Source organism: Zootermopsis nevadensis, unplaced genomic scaffold (assembly GCF_977971745.1).
Source record: "Zootermopsis nevadensis isolate Lab colony 2312 unplaced genomic scaffold, Znev_1.0 Znev_ptg000019l, whole genome shotgun sequence".
Classification (NCBI taxonomy): domain Eukaryota; kingdom Metazoa; phylum Arthropoda; class Insecta; order Blattodea; family Termopsidae; genus Zootermopsis; species Zootermopsis nevadensis.
In genome coordinates this window covers 10,245,399-10,272,801 of record NW_028259151.1, presented here as the reverse complement: position 1 = coordinate 10,272,801, position 27,403 = coordinate 10,245,399, and the positions used below count along the sequence as shown (strand labels likewise).

General features: G+C 38.6%; 3 protein-coding genes across 8 annotated transcripts in view; 2 read left to right on the top strand and 1 right to left on the bottom strand.

Annotated features, from left to right (window-relative positions):
• The first annotated feature begins 8 nt into the window (after positions 1-8).
• Positions 9-15,832, top strand: LOC110838512 (NCK-interacting protein with SH3 domain). 3 transcript variants are annotated; one of them, XM_087351298.1, is made up of 11 exons: positions 9-514; positions 1,604-1,788; positions 2,826-3,017; positions 3,721-3,987; positions 4,811-5,113; positions 6,286-6,488; positions 6,756-6,859; positions 7,532-7,753; positions 9,089-9,261; positions 9,887-10,105; positions 13,322-15,832. In XM_087351298.1, the coding sequence occupies exons 1-10, from the start codon at positions 478-480 to the stop codon at positions 10,076-10,078; spliced, it is 1,878 nt and encodes a 625-aa protein (XP_087207424.1). In that variant the 5' UTR covers positions 9-477; the 3' UTR covers positions 10,079-10,105; positions 13,322-15,832. The 3 variants fall into 3 exon arrangements, with proteins under 3 accessions (XP_087207424.1, XP_087207425.1, XP_087207426.1); XM_087351299.1 differs by having other exon boundaries at positions 13,312-15,832; XM_087351300.1 differs by lacking the exon at positions 13,322-15,832 and adding an exon at positions 12,309-12,569.
• LOC110838509 (troponin C, isoallergen Bla g 6.0301) lies at positions 12,437-21,711 on the bottom strand. 2 transcript variants are annotated; one of them, XM_087351304.1, is made up of 6 exons: positions 21,557-21,711; positions 19,122-19,152; positions 15,850-15,993; positions 14,915-15,034; positions 13,470-13,601; positions 12,437-12,659 (listed from the first exon to the last, which is right to left on the bottom strand). In XM_087351304.1, exons 1-6 carry the CDS (start codon positions 21,557-21,559, stop codon positions 12,634-12,636), a joined length of 456 nt encoding a protein of 151 aa, XP_087207430.1. In that variant the 5' UTR covers positions 21,560-21,711; the 3' UTR covers positions 12,437-12,633. The 2 variants fall into 2 exon arrangements, with proteins under 2 accessions (XP_087207430.1, XP_087207431.1); XM_087351305.1 differs by lacking the exons at positions 15,850-15,993; positions 19,122-19,152; positions 21,557-21,711 and adding an exon at positions 15,426-15,471.
• Positions 15,993-27,403, top strand: part of rogdi (rogdi atypical leucine zipper) — a 24,645-nt gene continuing 13,234 nt past the window's right edge. For all 3 annotated transcript variants that reach the window (XM_087351303.1, XM_087351302.1, XM_087351301.1), the window contains exon 1: positions 15,993-16,584. In XM_087351303.1, the coding sequence (XP_087207429.1) occupies positions 16,576-16,584 (9 nt within the window). In that variant the 5' untranslated portion in view covers positions 15,993-16,575. The remainder of the gene's footprint in view (positions 16,585-27,403) is intronic.

Here is a 27,403-nt window from a genome sequence, read left to right as displayed (position 1 = left end):
ACAAATGACGCTTTGCATTGGTTGAAGAAACTCATTTTTGTGCCACTTTCTTGATTTGGATTCTAAAAATGTATATTTTTTGTTAATTGTGATTTGTGGTTTTCACGACTATGATATCAGTAGCAATCGTCTGTGACTTAAACACTAGCATTGACTTTTTATTATTTTTGTTCACCTGTGCTATGAACTGGAAGCTTGTTATGTTGGTATTTATCTATGTTCGCTACTCACGTGCGCAATAGATTGTAGTGTGAATCTGTATGATTAGTGGTGTGTGTGTAGTTAGTTTGTTGTGAGTTTCTAAAACTTTTATTTAGTGTCAGTAAAAAAAAATGGTCCCCAATCATGTAAGAGTATATCAAGTTCGATGTCTCTAATTTTTAATGAATGAAACAGTACAATATGTTACATTCTTATAGAAAGGCAAATCGAATGTCGTATAGAGTATACTTTCTCTGCATATAATCATTTCTTAAAATGAGTGAAAGTACAACAGAAATTAACGGGAGAGGGGGTAAGTACAGTAATACATGTGTACTATTTTGATAGCAAGACTGTACGTCACTGATAATAAATCGACTTGGTGTAGGAGTAGTGGACCTCCCCCTTCTAATTAGCATGTGATCTCTGTGAGCTTGACAATATGTTGGATGTTTTCATGATATAAATAAAAAGATTTGAGTGAATCTCTTTGACGCTTGTGGTTGGGCCTCTTATGTAAGGGGCATGAGGGAGTTACGCTATTTTGTACAGTTACATCCAGATACAGCACCCCTCATTATACCATTATGCTGGCATTGCTCCCATGAAAACCTCAAAATGGAAATTCCCCATGTAATTTCAGAGGGAGTGCTCAGAAGACATCAGATCTACTAATCACAATTCAGAAACGTCTGTGCCAATACAAATGTGTTGTTTCGCATTTTAATAATTTTGTTTCACTGGCTGGAATATATTTCATAGGCTCTTGCTGCCTCCAGCTCTGAAACATGGTCAACTTTGACCACAGTACGTGGCACACCGTCCTGGAAGACAGTCATCTTCAAATTAATTCTATTACTAGAAAGTTGAAGAGGTAGTTAACATGTGATTTGTGGTATATTTTGTCAGAAATCTTGAAATGTCTACTCTCCATACATTATATTACTTTTGACAACTACTGTACTACCCCTTCCTTGGTTTTGTGCAAAAATTGATTAATTTCCCCTTGAGTCTGAGTGGTCATACCCTTGGTTCAACTGGTACTTAACATTATTTTATTCATTCCACTTTCTTTATCTTTGTAATTCACAAAAGTAAAATAAGATACAATGTTTATGAACATGGAAAAAGAATTTTTAGTGTCTTTACTCATAATGCAGTAGTCAGTTCTTGCTTCTAGCAGGAACTGCTGTAAAGTAGACAATTTTTTTATTAATTATATAAAGCGACGCTTGAATGATATCAGGATAACCATTGTATCACTTGGCAGTTATTCATGTAGTTCTAGCTGGAAAGTGACAGTTGCATTCAACTTTATCAGCGAATGTTCTGTATAAGGGAAGCAGGTATATGTTTTAGAATCAAATGATCTGTCTTTAACTTCCATTACTATTATTTGCAGAGCTATTTGAAATGCTGAAAGCTCTTTATGACTTTAAAGCTACATTTGCCAAGACTCTTAGCTTTCGAGAAAGTGATATCTTCATTCTTCATCAAGTAAACACAAAGCAACGAAACTGGTGGCAAGTGGTGAATTCTAAAGGACAAGTTGGCTATGTTCCTTCAAATTATGTTAAAACTATTCAGGTAAAACATATTTTAAGTACATGAAGCCTCACAGGGACTCATGTCTTAATGTTGTAGAGTATTTTTGAATAGAGGTTGTGTCTTTTGTATATTGATGGCTGCACTATATTATTTTATTTTGAGGAGTTTGTTGTTATGCATTCTGTGCATAATGCTCCCAAAATGAACACTTTGTGCTATCTTATGTGCAAGCATTCCAGTGTGTTACTTTTATGTTATATGTTAATTGAGGCCTTCTACACACCTAAACTATTCCTAAAATTAGTTCTTTATCTTGGTGACAAGTTTTGGTGTTAACATACTGTCTTCAGCTCAATTATATATTGTTTGCCAACTAAGAATTAAGATTGAATTAAAACTGATTGAAAGTTAAAGTTAAAATTAATGTTACAAATTAACATAGGTTTGAGATTACAGAACCCATAAGTACTTCATGTGGGTTAAAAGAGGAGTTGTTGATTATTACATGTAGTAACCATTGGGCTTCCAAAGTTTAGTGTAAGTTGATATCTGTGTGTGCTGTCTTGAGAAATGTGACTTCTGCTTTATTTCAGTCAGTCTGATAAAACCAGAAATGAGCTGACCTAATTAGTTATGTAAGCATTATTACAGTTGTCTACAAGTTTTTTTATTGGCTCTAAAAAAGCAGATTTTCATGTAACAGGTCTGGAAATTAAGTTGGCCAGTAACCTGCCAGTTGGGAACAATCCAAAACCATTGTTTTGCGTAGAGGGCACCTACACTGCTCTTGTGCAAATGTAGGAGAACTTGGCTGTAATGTCACCCTTTTACAATATTTATGATAGAACTGGGTTTTGTTTTAACCAAGGTGTGATGAGGGAAAAGTACAGTTTAGTTAACATTTAATTGCATCTATGTTGTCTTCTTACACGAGAGTGTTCTTGCTAAGATTAAGACATGTTTTTATAAAAGATAAAATCTTTTGCTATGTTTAAAAATTGTTATAAATAATAATTAAATGCTATGTCATCGTATTTTGTAAAAAAATAAATGTATAAGTGTTGTTTTGTTTGTAGGTTAGTGCTGAACACTGGGTACAGTTCCTAGGTGGGTGTTTGGAAGTTCTGTATGGTGAGCAAATACATAGTGGTGGGTGCCTTGCTTCAGACCGGCAAGAGTTGTTGTTGCATCTGGCGGAACAAAGAAGACAGGCCAAGTTGTGTTCTAGTTCAGGGAAGAGGCATGCTCCACCTCCTCCAGACTTCCAAGTGAGCATAACCTCAAACACATCTCCAAAACTGTGACATACTGTGACAGTTACGTGGTTTCATGTTTCTTTCCTATTGGTACTTACTCATATGCATCTTCTACCTGCTCTCTTATGTTGCTGTTTAATCTGTTCATGGTGGGAAGGCAAGTTCCATACACTTGCACACACATCTTTCTTGAAGCTGCTTTTAGCACCGTACCAAATTTAAATTATCATAGTTAATTTATTTCTTGATAAATGTCAGTGGCCGATGGCTTGATTGAAAGTTCGCGTGGTGAGCACTGTAGCAATCAAAATGTTATCTGAGTGGGTTGAATAGAAACAGATTTTAAAAAAAGAGAGAGACGAGAGTTTCCTCATCTCTCTGAGAATTACGAATGTTAGCTAGGAGAGCAGGTTTATTTGTTAAAAGAAGATTGTTTTTACAATATCTCATATTAATTTTCATAGATAGTAATTTATGGATGGTCTTTGGCCAGGAAAACTGCATGCATTCTTTTGCCTGAACTTGTCGCATGATCCTGCATGCAATAATTTGTAGCACATTTACGTTGCTGATTAAGCGTGGAAAATTCTCCATATGTGTAAACTTTGTTTATGCACTCCTCATTTTATAATCTGATGGAGGGTAAGTTCACATTTCCTCTTCAGTGGCTGCGCCACGTGTATGTGTGAGTTTGTATATAAAAATACATTTGCAGGTCAGTCAGTCCAGTGTGAGCAATTCTAAACCAAGACATGTTAAACCAGGCAGCTTGGCTACACGGCAGGTGATTCATGTTACCATGTCTGATACATCACAGTGCCATGTTACCAACACAGCCCAAGACCAGCAAGATGATGTGAAGAAATCAGTTTCTGTGGTTTCTGCTGCAACGAGTTTGGCTACCAAATCTTCTGAAGCTACTGCATCATCTGATACCAGGAATGACCCAGGATCACCAGTTGCTTATCAGCTAGTAGAACAGGTATATTTTACACATTCAGTTTATCATGTTCAAGTTAAAGACCTTCGTACTTGGGATTTGAATTTTTCATGGCAAGTGTCGTCTGGGTTATGATGCTATGTAGTTTTGTAAGAGGTAAGAGGGAGATCAAAAGTAGAATATTGAATTTCATTAACTGTTTGCCATCATAAATAAACATTTTGTGTTTTTCTTTTCACTTTTTTGTCATTTTTAGGTATGTTTACAAGTAAAAGTTGCAAAAATGTACCTATTAACTTTCACCATGTCTGTCCTTCTCCATGTAGCAACTGGAGAACAGGAGATTGATATTTGTGACATTTTATATTGGAGAGTTTTACTAGAATTGTTGTCATATATCAGCTTTAACTGAAATTGGAAAATATTGGGCACATTACATGACGACCTTCATGCATGTTTTCATATTCATATCAGCAAGAAAGTCAAAATATATATAATTAATAATTTGAAAGTAGTCCCGCGCCGTAGCCATGCAGTCTGAGGCATCATGCTTTGGACCGGCGATTCGGAATGCGCGCTGGTTCGAGTCTCGGGGAGAAGAAATTTTTCTCACGAGCTTTCGACCAGTGTATGGGACCGGTGCCAACCCAGCATCGTGAGGAAATTGGGGAGCTACAGTGAGTAGCGTAATCCAGTCAGGAAAGCTAGCGATGGCTGGGGGTTCGTCGTGCTGACCACACGTCTGGTTGGATGATCGTTCACCTCTGCTTAGGCATGTGAACGTGAGGCCAGCAGTCAAGCTAGTCGGCTTTGGCTCTCTACTCACCAGTAATTGATTCTTTTGTGAATCTGAAATTTATTTCAGGTTCGGAAACACACCCAGCTGAGCCACGAGATGTCTCGTGTAGCAGTATCAGTTGTTGTAAGGGGTCTTTGTAGTCTCCTTCCACATTCAGTTGCCCCTCAGTTGAACGCCATTCTAATGCATTTACAAGGACCTCTCGCTGCACCACAGCCATTAATTGAAGAAACTCACGATGCTCGTAGATTGAGAGTAATTTTTACAGAACTTACATCTTGTAAGGAAGACTCACAGCAAAGGAGTTGGATTCTTTATGAAGATGAAACGACCATTACCGAATACATTCAGGAACTTGTATCTATACTGGTAAGTTGTGGAACAGTTCAATTTTAGGCTCTCGAGGGTGCTCAGTGCATGAATGTTATGTGGAGGAACAAGAAAACAGAAAATGATTCTCAGGCTTTTAGTATGCAATGCATAACATGAAGCGTGCCCTATTGGAATTGCCGTAAAATCTGCGTATTTTCACCGTAGAAGTACATAATAAGTTCTGATGAAATATTCTTGCTCTAAGACTATTTGATCAGGTGGTTTTTGAGAAATTGCAATCAGAAGGTAGTCTATACTCATTTGACTAATTTGGCCAGTTATTAAAATCACAAATTCTATTGGTTTTTGCAGGCCTTTTAGCTGGTTGTGAAAAGTGCAGTGGGCCTATTTACATTATTTTTGAAACTAACTCAGTTCTTGTGTTTACAAAGTCAACTGAGAAAAGTAAGAGATCAAGAGTAGTCCAAAGTTTAGAAAGTTAAACTTTAAATTATTGCTGATTTTGAAGCTGGCAAATGTACGGTGGATATCGGATGTGAACATTGAGTACCTCCGCAACAGTGAGAACAGTTGTATCTGATAAGAATACAAAGATGTTTCAAAATTGGCAGTGCTGGCACAGTTGGGAAGCAGGAACGATATTTTGCTGAAAATGGAGAAGTTTTTGATTTGGATTTCTGATCAGCAAACTAAGAGAGATAACGTGAAGTTTAAGAGGATTTTTAACTGTCCGAAGAGTAGTCTTTTCTAGCATTTATTTATTCAGAACATAAGTTTAGTGCTCATGTTTGTGACTTACCTGAAATTAATTCTCAAAATGACTTGCAAGTGTATTGCTCTGTATCCATGGCACTTTTAAGGAACAAATTGGTGGCAGGTAGTGAGGGCCCACTGTAGTTGCCAATATTACCAGCTATTTGTTTTTATTTTTCCTTTACACCTGTCTGAAAACTTGTAATTGGGTAGATGCTGTTTGATTTTTAGCTTATGAAATCAAAAATTATTCTTTATAGAAGGTCTTTTTTAAATTTCATAAAAATAGATATTTTTTTTGTAAAAGTATTTAGATATTGGTGACTAGTTGAGCACTAATCAGTATAAAGGCTGTTGCATGCCAGTAGACTTTTATTCTGGTTAATTATTACTTATTTGTAATGATTGTCACACCATCGTGTGTTCCATGCAAAATTTACTGTGTTGTAATACAGACAAATGCGGATGCAAACGTCTCTCGACACGTGCTGTCTGGGGACAAGTACCAGGGAGTTACTACACTGCTGCAGTATTACCAAATGGAAATTCGCTGGTCCATACGTCAATTGCTTCTCCAAGCCTTTGGCATCATGTGCAGTCTTGACACTACTGTTGTTACTATAATGCTCAACTCAGTTTTGCCAATGGAACTAGCTCGGTAAAGTATATGATTTTTAATGTAATAATTTTTGCAGTCTAACTGGTTCATTAACAAATTATCTTGTGATTTTAGCTCACAAACTTCTTTAAAATTAATGGATAAATATGAGTTTGTGCAAGTCTATCTTTTTATTTTGTCATTTCTATGACAGAAACTTGTGGCAAATAAAATGCATCCTGTAACTTCCTACAGCTAAGAAAACATTATGTATATAACTACATAAAATAAAGTACTTTTTTATAAGTGTTGTTTTCCCCCTTGCAGAGATATGTGTACCAATCCCAGGAATATTCCACGACTCAAATACTCTTCACTTCTTCTGACTATGGTGTTTTCAATGGGAGAACCCATGCCGGTCACACACATGGGTGAGTCAACTATGTTCCCATGACATGATTTCTTCACCATTGTCATGTTTACAGCAAAACTTCTGTTAACTGGATCCGTTATAGTTTAATTTGATCACTGTTTTATTTTAAATAAATTACAGTAATTAATAAACTTGTACCTGTGACACACTCGTTATTCTTGGTGTTGATCAGGTTCTCATAGAATGGTAACAGTTCTTGTGTTTCATTTCCTTTGTATAATTCTGGAGTTCTCCGATTAAGCATGTAAGAAAATGCTTTCTGTATGGAACTCAAAGGTTCATCACCATGTTCACGAAAGTCTGCCACTGGACTCTGTCATGAGCTAGCTGCATCCATTTCAATATCTGTAAAGTTTATGTTATGTAATCTTCCCACCTACGTCTAGGTCTTCCCAGCGGTCTCCTCCCTCCAGGTGTCCGCACCAATATCTTGTAAACACCCCTCTCCTCCACCACGCGTGCCACATGTCCGCCCACCTCATCATCCTCGATTTAATGACCGTAACAGTATCAGATGAGGAGTACAAGCCGTCAGGCTCGTCATTATCTTAATTATTTTTTGTCAGAGGGTGTTATATTAATTCTCAAAACTGGTAATGTTTAGACATCTCTTTATGAAAAGTATTACTCTCATGAAGACTGAGCATTAATTATTTGTGAATTTTCTTAGAGCACCTAGGTGTCAACTTCATGTCATTCCTGTTTGACCTGATTGAATCTCCGCCGGATACTGACGTGGAAGACCAGATTCCAGATCTGTTTCTGAACTTGGTACTTGCATACAACCTGCAGTTTGCCCCAGATGCTGAAAATGTCATGTTGAAAGCTCTGTTACAAAGGACTGCAGCAAAAACATTCACTGAGAAGACATTGCTTCTTTTTAACAGAGAAGGTAAGAAAAGGAACAATTTGTCCCATGCAGTCCGTCGTTTAATGCCACTCCATACAGCGAGTTGAAAGGTCTACAAACGCTGAATGAGATGCTGATGTTTTGTAATTTGTAATTTTAGCACCAGTTCATTACTTTATGTAATTTACAGATTTATATTTTCTGTGTAGTAAGTAGAAATTGACGTTATGTCTGGCCATGGAATTCCAAGTTGGAAATGAGCCAGTGGAACACAAAGAAAGGAGTGGTTGCCTGTAGAGGGAATTACCATCCGCATCCACACTCTGATCCAGGCAAACTGACATTGAACCAGTGAGGAGAACGGACTTGGCTCAGTTCTGACAATCCTGACCTAAGATATAAACATGAGACATTCTGTCCATGCATTTTTATAGATAATGAAAAATAAGAACAAATCCACATATTTCATCCAAGTTCTTTGAAGGGTCTGTTTTCTATCTGACGTCATTACCGAACATGATCGCAGGTGATGAGCCTTGGGTGTGCAGATACAACCTGGAAACGACAGTGCTCCCAGTGGAAAACATCCACCAAGAAAGGCACATCAATTTAGATCACATGTGAAGATAATGTTGATTGTGTTCTTCAATTTAAAACAAATTTTAATATTGAGATGGTAGATGTAGCGTTATTGTATGTTTTTTGGGGCATTAGGTGGTAAGAATATGAAAGTGGTACCATGATATCTATTACATGGTAGGTCTCCTAGTTGTAGGAGATTGTTGCAGCTAGGATTGTACGAAGTCAATACATATCTAAGTAGGATTTGTGGTTCTTACAGTGGTGAATACAAAGATTGCTGTCTTCTGGGTTGTAGTGCTGTGTTGTCTGGTGGAAATCTACCAGATTATATCATGCTGTAACCCAGAAGACGGCCACCTTCATAATCTTATTAATCTTTTAAGTTTTGTCGTGAGGTCAGGATTGAAATGAAAATATGGCTGTCATATTATTTTCACTAATTACATAAATTTATACTGATTTTTTTCTTCAGAGAAAGGATGTAATCACATTAGATATTTCGGATGCTATTAAAGTCTACCTCACTCAAGCTTTGGATAGCCTTGCACTTCTGCTACTAATATTCTGACGTACTGTACAGCATAATCTGTGCATCTACACAGTAATATTCCCTGTCGTGTACTGACCCGTAGGAGTTTTGTCAGTACCCGCTGTATTTCTATTTATGTAAAAATTCATTGTTCTTCTTTTAACATCCCTGATACTCTCAGTATCAAATTCTGAAAGACTAGAGAGTTATACCCTGCTGATGAACTCTGTGGAGGAATGCGATTGTAACTTGTTTGTCTTCTGTAGAGGATCCAGTTCGAATATTTGAGCACGTACCTGCTCCACCCAATTCAGTTCTGAAGCTGTTTGTGGATCTGTTTAGCAACGCACAGACGGCTGCACTCTTCTACACCAACGATACAAAGGTCCTCATTGATATTATTGTTAGACAGTTGGCTGACCTGTCACCTGGAGACAGTGTAAGTTTTAAAAGTGTAGTGTAAGCATATCGTGTATTTCCAACTATAGTCTCTTGTAGTCACATCCCTTACAAGTGCAGTTTTTGTATTGGGGGAGAAAAAAGAAGAGATTTGCACCTTTTTTTTCCTAAAATATTTGCATACAAATTGTAGTTGCACATGATATTCAAGGGGTTGATTTGGGTAGCACAAAGTGCTATATGTGGGAATATACAAGATGCAGTGATAGACTTGGCAACATTTTCAGAAAAAACAGAACAAATAGGTAATAGTGGCACAACCACAAAGAAAAGGTTGAAGTTAGTGACTGTTGCGTCTGCTACATAATGACATTCTGTTAAGTGAATGAATGCGTGTATCCAAATGAACATTGACCGTCAGTGTCGCACATACTGAAAGTTGTTTCTGGCTTCTGTAATCTTAAATTGAGTGATTACGATGCTATAAAAGGAATTTAGAATATATAATTTTAAGGCATTCTGCATTAAGTATGAGATTTGCTTGTTATAGCCCACTGATTTAAATCATTTTTGGCACTGCTTAGTGAATACAAGACCACATCTTATTAATTAATTCGTGGTATGTAAATAAACAGGTTGATTTGCCACTTTGTCCGTTGTTTTAGCGAAGACAACAGTACCTTCAATTATGCCAGCTGGTAATGCGAAACACTCCTTACTATGATCATCACCATCGACAGGATGACATTCTTAAGTGCTTCACGAGGATATTCTGTGAGGAAACAGAGCAAAGCAAAACTGATCAGAAATTGGTACGAGAAATATCCAATGAGTTCCCACAATACTTCAAGGCCTAGCGTAGCAGAGCACTGCAGTCCATGTTGGTATGTATATGAGTCTGTTATTCTCATAGAATGGTCCAGTTTTAAGTGAATCAGTAGAAAAAAATTGTTGTAATACTCATGCATCTCTCCTCTGCTGTGGCAGAATGATGATATTACAGCCTTTTTTGTGGCATCTGCAGATTGAAGCCAAAATGCTGAAATACGTAATCACATGGAAATTGATCCAAAGAATAAGGAGGGTGTGCCAGCACGTCTGAGCCCCAACCTTACAGGTGGTTTTGCATGTCGTGATATCAGTAAGGGTCTGCATTGCCCTTGATTTCATGTTCCAGTTGTTTGCGCTATGATAGAGGTTGTAACTTACCAGGTAATAATACTCCATAGTATACACCGCTGATGATGGTACAAGTACACACATTCCTGTTTCTCATTTGGAATAAAATGCATGCTAAATATTATTGCTGGAACATGTTTGTATGTAATAATACCAGGATACATAATACTTGATTCCATTTCTAGCCAAAGCGATTAAAATAGGGATGTATGATGATGCGTCGTATTTTAAATGGTATATTATATAAAATTGCTTGCAATAAGAAGTTTATTGTAAATAAATAGTGTATCAGAGTCAATTATTTTGTCACATGTTACTCCTCAGTTTGGTAACATTCGTGATCATTTTTACACGTAATTATGTTTAGAGGGTTTGTGTTTAATCTGTGCATTTTTTTTACGAAATAATATTTGAATCTTAATATTATGTGGTGTCCTTAATTCTTATCGGAATAAGATATCACTCGTGAAAACATGGTATGATGCACGTGAATTAGTATTGTGTATTGCGCTTTGTCAATCATCAAACACTAATTATCATAGACAGGGAGATATGAGAATTTTCCAGTCTTTTAAACATGTCATGGCTTAATAATTTTATGAATATGTCTGTGCTTATGTTGGCTATAAAAATAATTTGGTCGCTCTTGAATGCACATGAGACTTTTATTGTCACATGGTTGCTTGTAATATTTTAGTTTTTTTAAGGGGACATCCATCTAATTATATATCAACTGTATTAATATTTTCCATCACCACAACAAAATGAAGCTAAGAAAAATTACATTTACAGAAGTTATCTCGGATATTTATCTGCTGAAGATGTATATAGTACTGTAACGTATCTCCAAAGTTTGACGATTGACTGCATTTTTCACAGCACTTTAAAAATGTTTTTTTTGGATCTTGTGTAGTATTATGCTCTGGAATACCAGTTTATATAACTAAATTAGATGCTATCGACAAAAGTGTTCCCGTTTTCTCGTAATCATTTGTGAGAATCTAATTTTCACAATTGGTAAAGAAACTGCCCATCTTGTATGGAACACATCGGTTCATTACCATGCTCACAGCAGGCCCAACTGAGTCCATTCTACATCCTATATATGTTTTTAATCCATTTTAATATTAGCATACTGTTTATGCCTGAGTCTTCCCTTTGGATTTTATAAAATTGTTATGTAAAAATACTAACTCAAAATTTGAGAATTTGTTAATATCGTATGCCACGAAATGAGTAGCAGCTGTACTTATATAGTTGCAGGAATGTAATGGCTGCCTTGAGTAAGGTATGAATGTGTTCTACAACTAGTCCTTTCTGCTCCCGAAACTCACCAGTGTAGTTCGAGTAATTTTAATTCACAGAAAGGTTCATGACAACCATTTATCTTGTGAAATATTTTTTTGTTGCTACTAGTAACTAATTTCAGAGTTTGAGATTATTGCCAAGAAGGCAGGTGATAGAACCACAGCTTTTATTTTGTAGTTAATGTATGAATGGAACGTGTAACATTGTGCAATAAAACAAGAAGCTGGATCTACATTTCTATCTAAGAGACTTGGAATTAGTAACAGAATGAAAATGGCTTTCTTCTGGGTTGTTGTGCCATGTAGTCTGATAGAAGTTACCGACATTTCGGACGTGCTTGCTGCCTCCGTCATCATCGTCATTTTTGACGATGGAAGCAGCAAATACCTCTGAAACACTGGTAAACTTCTACCAGATTGCGCAGTATAGCAACCCACGAGACGGACGTCTTCACTCGCTGCCATCAGAAACTCGCATCTCACTCAGTAACAAAATATTTAATGTTTTAGCGCTTGTTGCTGTTACTGTGAGATAACATTAGTTTATACCCTATATTTCCCATGACTAGAATATAGTTCGATGTTACCTTTTTTTTTCCAGCTCCTGGTTTCATTTAAAGTGTTTTTTGCTGTAAGTGTATCATGAAGACAGACCAAACACCAAAACGCTGATTCTTCTTGATTTACAAAAGAGTCAGTACAACACTTTTCCAAAAATGATTTTGAAGATTACAATATTAATTACTTTATTTACTTGGAATTATTCTTTTATCATAAATACATATAATCATAATACAATACTTCACAAATACATTAATATAAACAGTACTAAACACAACTGAATAAAGTAAAAGAAAATACATCTTGTAACAAAAATTGGAAGATATGTCTTTTGGCAGGATATTTGTATGTATTCATCATTGCCATTAACCAGTCATCATCTCCATGAATTCTGAAAAATGTGAAAACAAAGCAGTTAATCTGTGTGATCCGAAGCTTTCACAGCAACCAAGTATAATGAATTCTTCTCGGGCTACGAGCCGTCTTAGTTGGTTTAACGGAGAAAACGCTGCCATGGTTTTGCGTTGGTGTTTTCTCCGTTAAACCAACTCGGACGGCTCGTAGCCCGAGAAGAATTCATTATACACCTGTTTGTCCGTGTTGTGTGACGTGTATGACATATATACTTAACTGAGTTCTGGGATATTATAAAGCTATTAAAGCAGGTTCTGAAATTGAAACTCACCGCCATGTAAAACTATTTAGTATAATTCTGGTCTGGTTGAGGAATATTTCTCATTCTGTAATTTTGATTCGTATAGTTTTCATTACTATTTTGACACGCCACATATATTCAGAATATGGCTAACCTGTTCACAGAGAGACTTTAATAACCAGGAGTAGTAGATACAGTTCCGAAATACTATGAACGTGAATCGCTTCAGATTGTAGGCTCTGCTGCACTGATGCATGATGGGGGAAGTAAGTACCCACCTCTTTCACTGACATGGCAGTACTGTTAGCGTAGAGTAAAGACCATTTATATAACATTCTTGTATATTTCTTTCTCTGCAATTCGCTCCATGATAAATTTTTAATATAAGTATATTGCAGAAGACTACACCAAGGAAGCAAGCGAATCAGAACGCTGGTAATTATGAATATGAAGATGTCTGATACGGCCTTCGAGATTAATCGTGCGTGTCCGTCGACTAAGGCGTCTGGCACGCAGGGAATGCGCGTCTTCGTTCTGAATACTTGCCATCGAAGTCCACCGTTCCCGAGCCATCAGAGTCGATCTCTTCAATCATCATGTCGAGCTCATCACTTGTCAGCTGGTCGTCAAGTTCTCGCAAGATCTCCCTCAGACATGATGTTGGGATGTAACCATTGCCTGAAAAATTATTTGTTACGACCTTCATTATCAGAAATTTGTGAAATAAGCGAGATTTAAATTTCTCGCAGCGGCGAGTATGAAGATTACTTTCTTTTTGGTTGTTCCACCATTTACTCTAGTAGAGACTGAGTGACAGTTCGGAGGTGCTGCTTACTGCCTCCTGATGATGGAGCCTTTGAAACATTGAGACTATGTGATGTAACAACCCAGAAGACAGTTACTTTCTGTACAATATTTGAACACCTATATGCATTATTTAATTTAATAAGATAAATTATTTAAGTTATTATGTCACATCCAAAAATTTTGTGTTTATGTAATTTCAGACAACACGTCTAATTTTCTTCTTATGACAATTGTTTCGGAATTTGGTGTGATATTAAGTTGCTTATAGGAGCTATGATATTTGGTAACATATTTTTATTATATTGTTTCATAATTATTTCATTACTGATAAATTAATTTCTCTGTGTGAAGTATGTCAGAACCAAATTTTACGAAAGTGTATTATCTAAAAGCTATTTTTAATAGGCTGTGTTTATTCCGTAAGAAAGTGAAAATTGATATAATCTTGATCATTAGTCTAGAACTGTTATATTATGATAGAGCATGGAAGGTAATGCAACTTTTATTTCATTCAAGTGAAAATTGGCTGCTCAGAAGACGAGACTACAATTAACTACGGGGTAATTACGTTCTTTTGGGTTTTGGATTCTGGCATCTTGTGGACTAGTCGGTAGATGCCAACATTTCGGAGAAGCATACTGTCTCCATCCGCACGCTGTAGATGGAGACAGTACGCTTCTCTGAAATGTTGGCATCTACCAACCAGTCCCCCCGCCAACAAAAAGAAATACCATCATCACCACCGTGAAAACCTTGAAGTACCGACGATGAGATATGAACAAGATTTTTCTACATATTTCACAAGAAGCTTATTTTTAGCGTTCAAAGATCGCTGTGTAGCGATAACTCTCGAATTTATGAAGTTATATTAGCAAGCTTTTGGGCCTGTGGTCTAAACTACGCAAAAAAAAAAAAAGCTTTTAGTATTTCATTGCCTGCTCATAACTTGAGGCAGGAGGAAATGTACATATCTGAAAACAGAACATGTACAGTTTTTATTGATACAATTTTTTTTATAAATTAAATATTACATGGAGGAGCCTTACAGTGCCAGTACTTAAAAAGAAGATCAAGAAGGTATGTAATAGTATAATTTTGAGGCAGTATCATCCTCTGTACTTTGCAGAGACTGTCTATAATTTCCTATGCCGTCATTTTTTCTGTATAAAATCCTGCGACATTACCTTCCTTATCATAAAGTCGGAATGCTTCCCGAAGTTCTTTCTCCATGGCTTCTGCATCCTCTTCAATAATGAATTTGGCCGCTAATGTGATAAATTCGTCGAACTCCAATCGTCCTGATTCTGAAAGCAAAATATATTTAAAATTTTAGGTTAGGTTTTGTACTTCAGATAGAAATAATCTGTTTTATATATATAAGTTAACAGTTCTTGTTATTGTCATTAACCCAAGCCAATTACGTCACTTTTAACTGAACATATTCCTTTGGCTTGTCCGTGATCGGTGATTGTAGGACCTCGATAACGTAATTCTGGATTGTTTGGGATTATATGTGATTGACTGGAACCAAAATTATTAATTATAACCAGTAGTATTACAGTTTATAAGAGAGAAAGTGAGAGTTCCAACCATGTTTATGTAATTCAGTAATCATTATTTTGAATAGTTTGAATGAAAGTGGAGTAGGGAAACCTCCAGCCGTTTGCAGTTAGTACCCGCAGGCCGTGCACTCACCTTTGTGTAGGTCACCCATCACTACAATCATACACTGTGAACGTGGTCAGGAATTTGACGCTATCCAAAATAAAATTGTACTTGGAAGGTGTATTTACCCACGCTGGAGGGACTGAGGAAAACCATGAAACCCCCTCAGTCAGGATGGCCAATCTCCAAGTTGAGTGTGTGTGTGTGTGTACATGCCTAATATATATATGTGTCTGTGGTCCCACTTTTTAAAATTTGAAGATAATATAAAACTGGTCTTTCAACTAAACACTACCAATTCTTACGTTCGAGGATTACATTGAAAATCACACTCATTTGTTTTAATCGCTGTGTTGCCTGCATTCACCTCATGACTGTAAGTACTCTTTATTCTTGTATCTGTAATTCACTACAAATATATATATATTAATACATAAGTCTATGTTATGCTTACTGTCGGCATCTACTTCATCAATCAGTTCCTCCAGCGTGTTTCTGTTGAAGGGCTGTCCCATGAGACGCAGGATCTCCTCAACCATGTTAGTAGAGATACTTCCAGACTTCTCACGATCAAAGGCATCAAATGCCTTTTTCAACACTGCAACACATCATATATTTTGTGAAATACCGGATATTACATTTGGTACTTTGCTGATCGTTTATTATTACATGAAAAGATTTTTCAGTATGCCGTATCCTTGTACCGTTTTGTATTCTTCAATGTCTGAACATGATAATGGGTTTTCGTGAAATTGTGGTTCCCACACATTCTACGGACTTTTTCTTTTGCTCGTTCAAATGTTTCTCAGCCTGGCAGTGTTGTTTCTCTGGGTTGCGATGCGTTGTGGACGTACAGTTAGATGCTAATGTTTCAGACATCCTGTCTTCAACTTCCGAGCTGAAGATGCAGACAGTATGTTTCCTCAAAATCTTGGTATCTGCTGTGGCGTCACAACCCAGAACACTGACGTCTTCACGACTGTGAGAGGACCAAATACCTCGCTTGTTCAGTCTTGTTTATTTTATGTCTGCAGCTGTGTTGTCAGACTGGTGGTTTGTTCAGTTAATTGTGTGTCTGCCCCGAGTTCTGCTAGTCGCAACTGCATCTGATACCTCGACGCTGTGAGACTGCAGAGCTCTAAACCACCAAATTGCAGCGCGGCAAACTGGACGGCTGGTGATGCTATATGTAAGTATTTTTATTGTCCTGAACAGATTATAATATATTAGTACCTAATGTTAATGCACATGCAGAAATTTTTATCTCTTAAGGGTCTGTTGGGTATTTCAAGGTCAAGTTTCAAGGTTATGCCCTTTACTTTTTGTGTAATTTAATTAAGCTTGAATGCCCCGTTGTGGTGTTTATCGGCCATTACTCAGACCTGAACTGTGCCCTAGACAAGTGCTTGGTTTTCACGTCCGTGTCTTGTCCGAGATGATGGCTGCAAAAATATGCTCCGAAGAAAGAAAGCGCATCACCGTAACACTTAGGCAATTTATCTGGCGGGTCGGTCTAAACGTTCTTTGTTGGCGTTTCTCAGTAGCGAAAAGTCGCTGTAGTCGATCGCAGAGTAAGGTGGCCGGCTGCCAGCTGTGAGAAGCCCTCTTAAGTGTTAAAAATCAATTTATCTTGTCTTCACACGTGAGAAATGCCACAGCTGAACGCGATTCCAGTTTTCCATGTCTTGTCACAAGGCATTCATCCGCAAAGGAAATGCAACCGATAGGAAACGGGGTTTAGTACGCCCTGTAACAACCCATCATTAACTTTCTGGCATCTCCCCTAAAAGTTCCGTAACTATTGAACTGTATGAACCGTTCAGGCAGCAGGAAGTTTTATACATTCGAACGATTTGGATAGTTGTTACAGCGTTGAAGGATTTGAGGTTTTCACGGCTACTAGTCCAAGATGGCTGCCATTGTTACTCGTGTTTCATTGCACGAATATTTTTCTGCGTCAGTTCTGCAAGTGAAAAGAGAACTCAGAAGATAAAGATCTATCCATTATTTGTTTCATGAATTTGTGTTCTTCACAGCCCTTTGCTTATAACGCATTTTTTTACGAGTGCTGTGGTTGTAAATAAATAACAAGTGGAAAAGAAACGACCTTGATGCATTTTAATGATAAATAAACCGGGCTGATATCCAAGCAGTCATTTTGAGGGGTCACAGAATACGATTAAAACTGTCGCGGCAAAAGATGGCCTTTCTCTAGGTAGTGATCCATTCATATGGCGAAATACTAAGTCAATTTCAGTAAATATGAAGATGGCTGTCGTCTGGTAGAAGTTTACCGACACTTCAGAGGTCCTTGCTGCCTCCATCATCAGGCATCGCCCTGACGCCATGGAACACAGTTCTTCTATAGAAGCTAATTAAGAAATTTCCCGTCTTTTATGAGACCAGGCCAACAATTGCTTCATATTAATCTTCATTCATTCAATCCACAACGTCACATCTTGTTTCTTTAAGGTACATTTTAATATTATCCTCCCATTTACGCCTCGTTCCCAAGAAGTGACCTGTTTCATTTAGGTTTTCGGACCAAAAGGCCACGTGAATTTCTCATTTATTCCGTGTTTGTTGCACAGCAATCTTTTTTAAAAAAAACAGAAAACTGACAAGCAGAGAAATGCATGGGAAATCACAGTAATTATTTTTGAATCGGACTGTGGTTCGTGTTCTTTGAAGCAGTTGGCAATGAGTCACGCGTATTTCGACGACAGTTATTACTGCCCTCCAGTTTTTGTAACGTCAACAATGTCAAAGAAATCTGTGCAGAGGTGATGAAGTGAGCAGAGCAATGTTCCCCGCTGTCTTGGACCCCAGTCAAGTGTCTATCAATAACAGACCTCTGGTAGTTAAACAGACGAATTGCCTCAGATGTGAGTGACTTAACAAATCCATTGACGCGAGACACTTGACAAATTGCAGTTGAATAACCTCACTTTTTTTTCTGGAAAGAAATGGGATGCGGTGTCTATAATTGCCTGCCCTCTCGTGGTATACGAACCTCCACTACTATCAATGAGGTCAACAATGCAACTTACCGTGTATTTATGATACAGAAAGTAACTTTGTTGTCAAAGAAAACAGACCGGATACGATTTAATTCAGCTACGTTGCCTGGAAAACAGCTTTGAAAAAAAAAAGAGAGAGAGAGAAGAGAAGAAGAAGAAGAAATGTAATATTCAAGGGACGTAAATGCTTGCTGTATTCTGGGCCACGTTTTGGCTATTCATGTATTTGTCGTGTACAGTAAACGAAATTGTCTAACTTTTAGTTTTGATTTCAAGTCATTGTTAATTTTTTTTTATGAATTTCTGTTATTCGTTCCGCAGCCATCTTGTGTCGCTTTGTTAAACTAGATACGATCTGAACAAAGGAACATCACACCTCGTCGTAATAACGCGATTTAACGTTATAGGCCTGCGTGTTTAAAGTTTATGTTTAATTTTGTTACGATTTCAAGGACTGCAGGAGGAAAAGAGGGGTTATTTTTACCCCCGAATTTCAAAAATCTTGGGGGGGGGGGGGGGTCAGGTATACGTCACTTGTCTTTGTCATTACGAACAGCTGAGTAGTTTTCATTTACGAGATTTGAGGTTCTCACCGTGGTGATAAAGTTTGGACAATATCCTTCAGACTTTCTACAGAACATTAGTCAAGAATTCGTCGCATGGCTTTTCGAGCTTCGTGTATGTTAAAGACTGAAATTATTCTTACCTGCAATCTGTTCTGGTGGAAGATCTTCAGCCTGTGGACAGAGAAGGAAATTGTGTTAGGCAATCTTGTGCCAGGGCGGGGTTTTATCTGAAGTGGCATCGGTGGGATTTCCCCTCGCCCTGCTGATGTTCTTGAATTCGCTGTAGCACGTGCCAGAATGAACACGTGTGTGTTATGACGCACGGATCACAAACTTCGCCCGCGGCCATATTTCTTTCTACTCTTGCGACAGATCGGCTTAAGGATGATGAAGGGAATAGTTATATTGCTTTGTATGGGTGCGAAACTTGGTGTCTCGCTCTACGGGAAGAACATGGGATGAAGGTGTTTGAAAACAAATACGAACTCAGTAAAAAAATATCACAGAAAATAACGAATGAGTAAGAAAAAGTAATCCTTGTCCTTCACCGAATATTGCGTGTTATGGCGATGGAATCGAGTGGGACGAGGTTGGCGGGCATGTAGTACGCACAGGGGAGAATTGGGGATAATATTAAAATTGTTCTTAAACGATTGGATTAATTTACTTCAGTGTTGGTAAGAGTGGTAGGCTTTCGTGAAAACTGAATTAAAAACTTTGGGTTTTATAAAGAGCGGGGATTTTCTGGACTAGTTGAGCGACCGTCGAGTTATTTAGTTTGTTGGTTGGTTAGTTAGTTAATTAGTGTCATTTAGTTAAGTGTTCCCATTTATTTCTTGTTCTACAAGTAATGTAAGGCGTTCACCCATCGAAACAGGAAGTTCATCTAAACATTATTTTAAAAGATTAGTTCGTACCGCAAAGAAAACACCCCATCTACGTTACAAAGATTAGTTGGTTACTTCTGTTCAGGAAATAATCGCTCTTTACCCTGAGGATCATAAGAAACACATAAATAAACTCCGTGGGTAAAATTCTGAGCTACAGAGTGTTAAAGTAAGTTACTTGTGTATTTTAAAGGGTTAACTGGTGTAATGTTCGTTTAAGGCTTTGACCGGGATGTTCTTTTGTTAAATCGTATGTGGTACCGCCTGATTCGACTTCTAATGGTTAAGTGAAGTGTTTTCTTCGCGGTACGGTCTGGATTCGTAAATATTATGAAGACGAGCTTCGGCTTCAAAGGGTTAACCAGCTGATTTTCGTAATGGTGAGGTGTAGTGTTTTCTTCGCGGTACGGACTGAATTCATAAATAATATTCAGACGATCTTCGGCTTCAAAGGGTTAAGACTCACCGGAAACCCTTTTCATTTGTTATACGTTTCAGATTGCATTTTACAGACTCGGCACGACTAAAGTTTAATACATGCATGAGGGCAGTTGCTTCTTTTATAGTTCGTCCAGGTGAGACTTTTGGGCGAACACACTGGGGGCTCTTGTAAATATCCATGTCTGTCCATTTCACACTGAGTGACAGGTCTGACAGCTGAATTAATTTGTAACCCCTGTTCTGAGAAACCGTCTTTCTTTATCCAAAGGCGAAGTGATGACGAGGCGGGCACTGTCCTGATAAATATTTATCCGAGTTAAATTCGTAACCCCCACCCCCATCCCAGTCTTTAAATCATTTTATGGGTAGAACGGGATGCGAATTCCCCTCTTATTGTGCACTGAGAGGAGTGTGGAGGAACCGCCCTCTGTTGGCTTTCGTCACGAGCTGCCTGTACGTAGCGTAAATCAGTCCGGTGTTTATCTTGTCCATCCCTAGAGGCCTTCCTGGTGAAATTATTCTGATAAAATATTCCATTCTTTATGCTTTCGACCAAATACTTGCCGGCTTATTTATTGTTTAGGGTAGAAAAATGCTTTATTCATAGCAACCCTTTTGTCAACGTGGGAGTTAACCCATGGTCTTGTGGCCGCTGTTGGCTCTCGTCAGATCCAAAGTTACATGTTCCTTCACATAACATAAAAGTGCTTAATTACGTGTTTTTTAAAAAAAATCGTGTAACTTGGATACACATTTAAAACAATTCGTCAGTTATGATGATTAAATTACTGACAGTAGAAGTCCCGTCATGACAGTGCTAATGGCTCTGAACCTTCCCTACACCACTGACTTTGCCGTGTATATAAAGACCGCGGATACACGAAACCAAATACAGCGGCTCGGGGAGAAAAATGGATAGAAATGTAAGACCACGTTTGACGAGGGAAGTGTCTTAGTGTACATTCACAAAAAGTTTTTCTAAGTATATAAAAACTATTCAACTTACCGTGACCCTAAATGCCCCACACTAACCGCTTTCAAGATTCTTTTGTATCTCGGGCACATTTATTACTCGCGTCCCAATCCAAACACTTTGTTTCGATCCGTTTTCAAATTAGCACACATCACAGTAAAAATAAAAAAAAGGTTTTGTCGGTACGTGCCGGCAAATCACGCCAAACTTCCCGTCAAGTTTCTTCGATTTCTGTCACAAACTACTGAGGTGCACCCACAAAACTTCTACTTACCATTGCTGTTCTTAAGGGCGCTTGAGAACTTCTAAAGTATCGATCAGACTTCTGTAGCTCTAGATCTTACAGTGAGGGGCCACGAGGCTGTACTCCAGTATTAATGGTATCGCCTGTAGTTGATTTCAAGATCAGTGTGACGTAAATAAATATATCAGACCGAGGGGCGACGCTCGTCTGGGACTTCGCGGGCTTTTGTGATTGGTTACCACGCCTGTAAAGACCAACCAATAGGCGACTGGTATAGACACTTGAAAACAGCAGTGATCTTTATTTGGGGTGTTTTTTTAGTGGTTTGCGTAGATCGTTTGTAACGAGAAACGTGGGCACACCTTCTGAGTAAAACACATTCTATGTTAACAGTGGTGGATGAGTATATTTATAGCTGGTCGGTTGGATGGTCATGGAAAAACGTCGTACCAGGACACAAAAACAAAACTCGGAAACATTAGTTAATTTGTTTTTGTTTTTGTGTTGTCTTCCACATGTCGCCGTGGCCTTCCTCCCTCCCCCAACTATGATCACCCCTTCATTTGCCAGGTAACGTGTATGTACGTACGTGTACTGATATTTGAGTTCTTATCTCGTCTTTAGGAAGGGGGCAGACGCCATTGCTCTACGACGACTCCAGCCAGCCCCTGAGTTTAAAGCTTCCCACCACGGCTTCTGGTATCTCTTTCAATTCTGCAACACCATTTGAGAATCGAAACAAACGCCTATTAAAATATATACTATCTTATCTGGTCCTCGGTTGAAGAATTTAGATTTCAAAAAAAAAATACATAGGAGACTCCAAAATTATTTAACCAGCTTTTAGTTTAAAACTAAAGAACTGGATCTTCTCAAGCTCACCAGTACCTAGAGATATTTCATCTTCTCACTGCTTCAGTAACGAAGATGTCTTCTGGGGTCTTACGCCGTTGCACGACAACCCGGAAGACTGCCATCTTCATCTTCAGTATCTCTTCAGAAAGAGAACAGAAGTTACCTGTTCGTGTCTAAATTAGAATTAATTGATATACAATTAAAATTTTTATTTATCCGTGCATATAACTCCGTTCATTATTCCTAGACCTCGTTTCCATAGCAACGTCGATTGGAATACACGCGGACTTAGGTACATTCATCGACAATGAATGCCCTAATGAGTGGTGTTTGTGGTTCAGCTTGTGGGTATTAATTTGTTGAGAAGATACATTCCGAAACATTAAATAGAAACTTCCGGAAGCTTTCTTGAAAACAATGAACGGAAGTAAAATGCTTATTATATAATTCTGCTATTTTTTTAGTTCTAAAACGTTTACCCAGAGCGCGTGCCGTTAACAACTTATATAGACTTTCCAAGAAGCAGATTTTTATACGTATCGAAAGTTTGAATTGTAAGGGAACTCGTGTGAATCAAAATAAAATTTGCCTTTTCACTCTTACTTCGTACTTCCAATGTAAAGTGCTTTAGGAAGTGACACATGTGGACGGTTGGTCGTATAAACACGACGTCCGTGTAAAGCGTTCTCTTTGAGGGCTCAGTTCAGTGAACTTATAAACAAGTCTGAGATGAACACAGTCCGTATTAACTGCTTTTTCGAGGCAATCGTGTAAATGCTGGAAAAATGAAGTCATCTGCTTAGGAGATTCGCACGAAAATCCTTGGGTTAGCGGGAATCCATTTGAAATCCGAGACCTCACAAATGTCAAACGGGTTTCGACCTAAAGAGGTCATCATCAGTGGCACTAAAAAAGTTAAGCTGGTGTGCTAACCAGTCGTCTTTCGTTTGGAACTTAAAGACTAATTTTATTTATTTTATTTAAAATTAATATCTCGGAAAACAAAGTTTCAGTTTAATTAATTCTCCTCGGGCTACAGGCCGTGTGAGGTGGCTTAATGAATAAAACACCAACGTTTCGAGAACCATCTTCGTCCTCGTCCTCAGGGCGCTGAAGTGCAGTGGCTTCAGTTCTCTGTCGGTATTTTCATTGAAAGCGCACACGTGCCTAACTTCCAGGCGCCCCTGGACGGAATGCAACCGTTCGTGCTGACTGGAACTGGGGATTTCTCTCTCTCTGGGATAAGACAGCTCGTGATATCCTCTATTTCATGTCAAGTTTCTTTTACATATTCTCATTTGAGAGCAGTAGAAGTGTCGAAAGACAGACACTGCCGTGCAACAAATTTTACTTCTGACAGAAGTCTGTTGATGAACGAGATATCTCGCTTGTAGCACAGAACGTGTCAAACATTTCACCGCGGTTTGTGGTTTTCTCTGACCAATTTGAGCTTCCATAATAACGGATTAACCATTTTTCTTGAAAATTAACAACACCCTCTCTCACCTGGTCATGAAATTTCCCGATTTTGTAAATCCGAGATTTCGTTACTGTATTCATAAAAAACACAAACAGTTCTTTTATGTGCGTGCATTGAAAGCTGAATTTTTAGTTGTAACATTTTCGTCCAGACTCAGAAACGAGCATTCAGGGATCGATAAATCGATTTCGGCCCAATTATTTGGCTACGTATTAACAGCGAATGCACCGAGCAACTTAGCGCAGCGGTGGTGGCGTCTGTCTCGCCTTTAAAGGCACGCGGATCGAATCTCCGCGAGGGATCCGCTATCCTGCCCACGGTATATTGTTATTTCATTCAGTAGCTCCAGTTGAATGCTGGGATAAATGGTGCCTTGAAAGATAAGGCCATACTCACTTTATCCCTGCTCAGTCATCATTCATTCGTCCATCTTGATTGGCGAAGCATTAACTCCGCAGTTGATACGACGTCGTACAGTCACGGAATAAAAGAATTGGTCGCAATTTGCCGCATCTGTTTGTTGTGGACAGACAATGAGCACGCAGTTTAATGCCTCCAAATGCAGCATCGCTCTAAATGTCTGTGGTAATTGTTTGTGCGCATTGTCTACTGCGCATTGTCTTCTGCGCATTGTCTACTGCGCATTGTCTTCTGCGCAGTTGCTTTATGAAATGAAACAACGCATGAGACATGGCTTTTGTCACATTTTTTCTCAGGAGATCGTCACAGACCGAGCCTTCTGCGCGGTGTACTGTATATTTCTGTCATGCAGACAATGAACACTGTTCTCAGGGCGATAAAATATGACGCTGAAAGCACATCTAGAAAATAAACTCACGAAAACTAAGCGATAAGACAATAAACTGCCTAGCGAAATTTCAACGCCTTCTGCTGGCCGATTTGTTGATGCATGTGTAAAATATTCTAAGACATGAAACGCGATATATATGTTCACATTAGCACTGGATGAGCTTCGTAATTGTTATTTTTCAAAAAAATAATATCTTTGAACTAGTTAGCCATGCAGTCCGAATGGAGAAGCAGTTGACTGTGAATGGTTCTGGCTGGTAAATCCCGTGGATGGTGGCCATTTGGAAGACCAAGAAGGAAAGGACAGGATAGTAGATTGTCAGCTGTTCGGCCCACAGTTTATAAAAGAATTTTGTAATGACTATTCGAAAGACGAGATTTTATGGGATACCACCAAGATCTGGAACTCGAACATGTTTCGTAAGACTGAGAAATGGAGAGAATTTCCAGTCGATTGCAAAATTTCAAATTTTATTTGGATGTTACAGCGGGATCTCGCTTTAATAGCTATTTTATGAAGTTTTTCCGACTCTTTGAATGGTCGATTCAGAGATAATAATATTTTACAAGGTTTATGAAATATGAAAGAACTTCCGCTCAAGGTTTTGTGACCATACCACAATGAACAGGCATTTAAGAGTTAAATTGGTGCTTGGTGGATTTAGAAGAAAAGATTTGAATAAGTTGACAGAGACGTCGTAGGGTTTAAACTGAGGCGGAGAGGAATACGTGACATTATGGTGGAGCGTATTAAGAGAACGTAGAATGGTACCAAATTTTGTATGAAGTGGCGGATTTTATTGGTTGAAGAACCTACGTGTTGAAGAACTTATCCGACTACTCCATTTTAACTTTCTTTAAGCAGACCCGATAAGACGCAGACAAGGTACAATAAAATCTGCAGCCAGCTTTCCAAATGTTGGCTCTGTCGTTTTGAATGGCGTTCATTAACCCGAAAGGGAAATCCAAGGATAATTCCGGCCCCTTGGACACGTTCCATATACAAAAAATAGTCGCAGTACAAGACGAGTGCTTTAATTAATCGAAGGACTGTGGGCTTGGCGGACACAAAGGAACACGCACTTATCGCTGTCTGCACATGTCTCGACGTTTCGACAGATATTCTTAATCAGATGATGCATTTTAATAGCGACGTACGCGCGAATGTCTTCAAATGTCAGTTAATTTATGTATCCGTCTGATGGTACTAAGTTGACAAACGCAGTGCGCAGTGTGTGTTCGTACATTCTTTGTATCCTTCCGCGCTACGTTCGGTTAAGAAATAGGCCGGCTTGAGCAAGCTGATACACACCACCAACGACATTTCGTAAAACTTTTCGAAGCCGAAACTATTCAAGAAATCAGCCCATGATTACAAATGGGATTTATTTACCAGCTGTCAGCTTTCAAAGATAAATTCTGCCCCATGTAGTTACGTTGAGCTGTGATACGTCATAATTTATTAAAGTGCCTGAAAATATTTATAAATATAATAAGTGATTCCAAGACTGGGAAAAAAAGTAACTTTCATACAAAATTATGTATATTATGTTGCTGTCATTACATAAATTCTGGATTGAAAGGTGGACCTAACCTAACCTAACCTAACCTCGCTGAGCTGAACTGGAACAGACTTAAGACAATGTTACTGCAGTGTTCGTTCAGTTTAAACTCCGCGGGTGTGGAGGAATCATTTGTGGTCCTAATCGCAAAGGAACACGTAAATAAATGAGACGTATCTTACTTAAAGTAATGCCCTGGAACTCGTCTGAAGTAACTTTGCTGAAATTAACCAGCCGCTGGAAACTTGTAGGAATATAAGACGCTTTTCGCTTGTTGTATGGCAGACGTATTGTTCCGAAACCAGGTTTTTTCTAGTGTTTTTCATGCCTTGTCGTCAGACGATAATCTGACGTTTTCAGCAAAAATGCTTAACCGCCCAGCGGCCCATAAAACCATTTTGCTGATGTCTCGTCTTCTTTGTAGATTGCGTAGCGCAATTCCGTCCGAATTGATAGCTCGAACGTGAGTTTGCTCGCTCGCTTGCAGTAAAAACTAAAATGGAAATATGGTAATTAACTTAGCTGAGGAGCGCGTTCTTCGTTGTTTGTACGATGCGTATCGCGTAGTGGCGACTCGCCAATGAGGCCACTTGGGACAGCTCGCCGCTTAAAATAGCGAATCGGCTTTATCGTAATTTAGGCTTGTTGACAGTGCATATACCCTCTTACAAATCCTTGAATTTAATACGGAGATGGCATTCGCAGGACGTGTTGCTAATTCAAAGTTTGGTACGCCCCAAAATGCGAAGAATATCAAGGATTTTGGTTCTAGCCTCTTCGCTGTGCTGATATCCTGTGACTGGAGACTTTCCCCGGTTGTGGAGGTAGTTTGTCGGTGCTGGGAGAGACGATGTGAGGAAGAAGGGGTGCTGAGATGGGAAAGGGTGCTTTTCACTACGACACAAGTGCGTCGTGTCTAAACAACGGGAATAAAAGATGGAGGTTTTTATTCCAGCTCCCGCCGACTGTGAAGTGCGGTCAGTGATAACGCTAGGCCGCACACGGCTCGACGGACAGCAAGTCTCCTGCAGGAATTTAGCTGGGAGGTGTTTAATCATTCACCCTACAGCCCGGACCTCGCTCCCAGTGATTTCCATCTTTTCCTACACCTCAAGAAATTCCTGTCCGGTCAGCGTCAGCGTTTTGAGAATGACAGAGAGGCGGAGATGG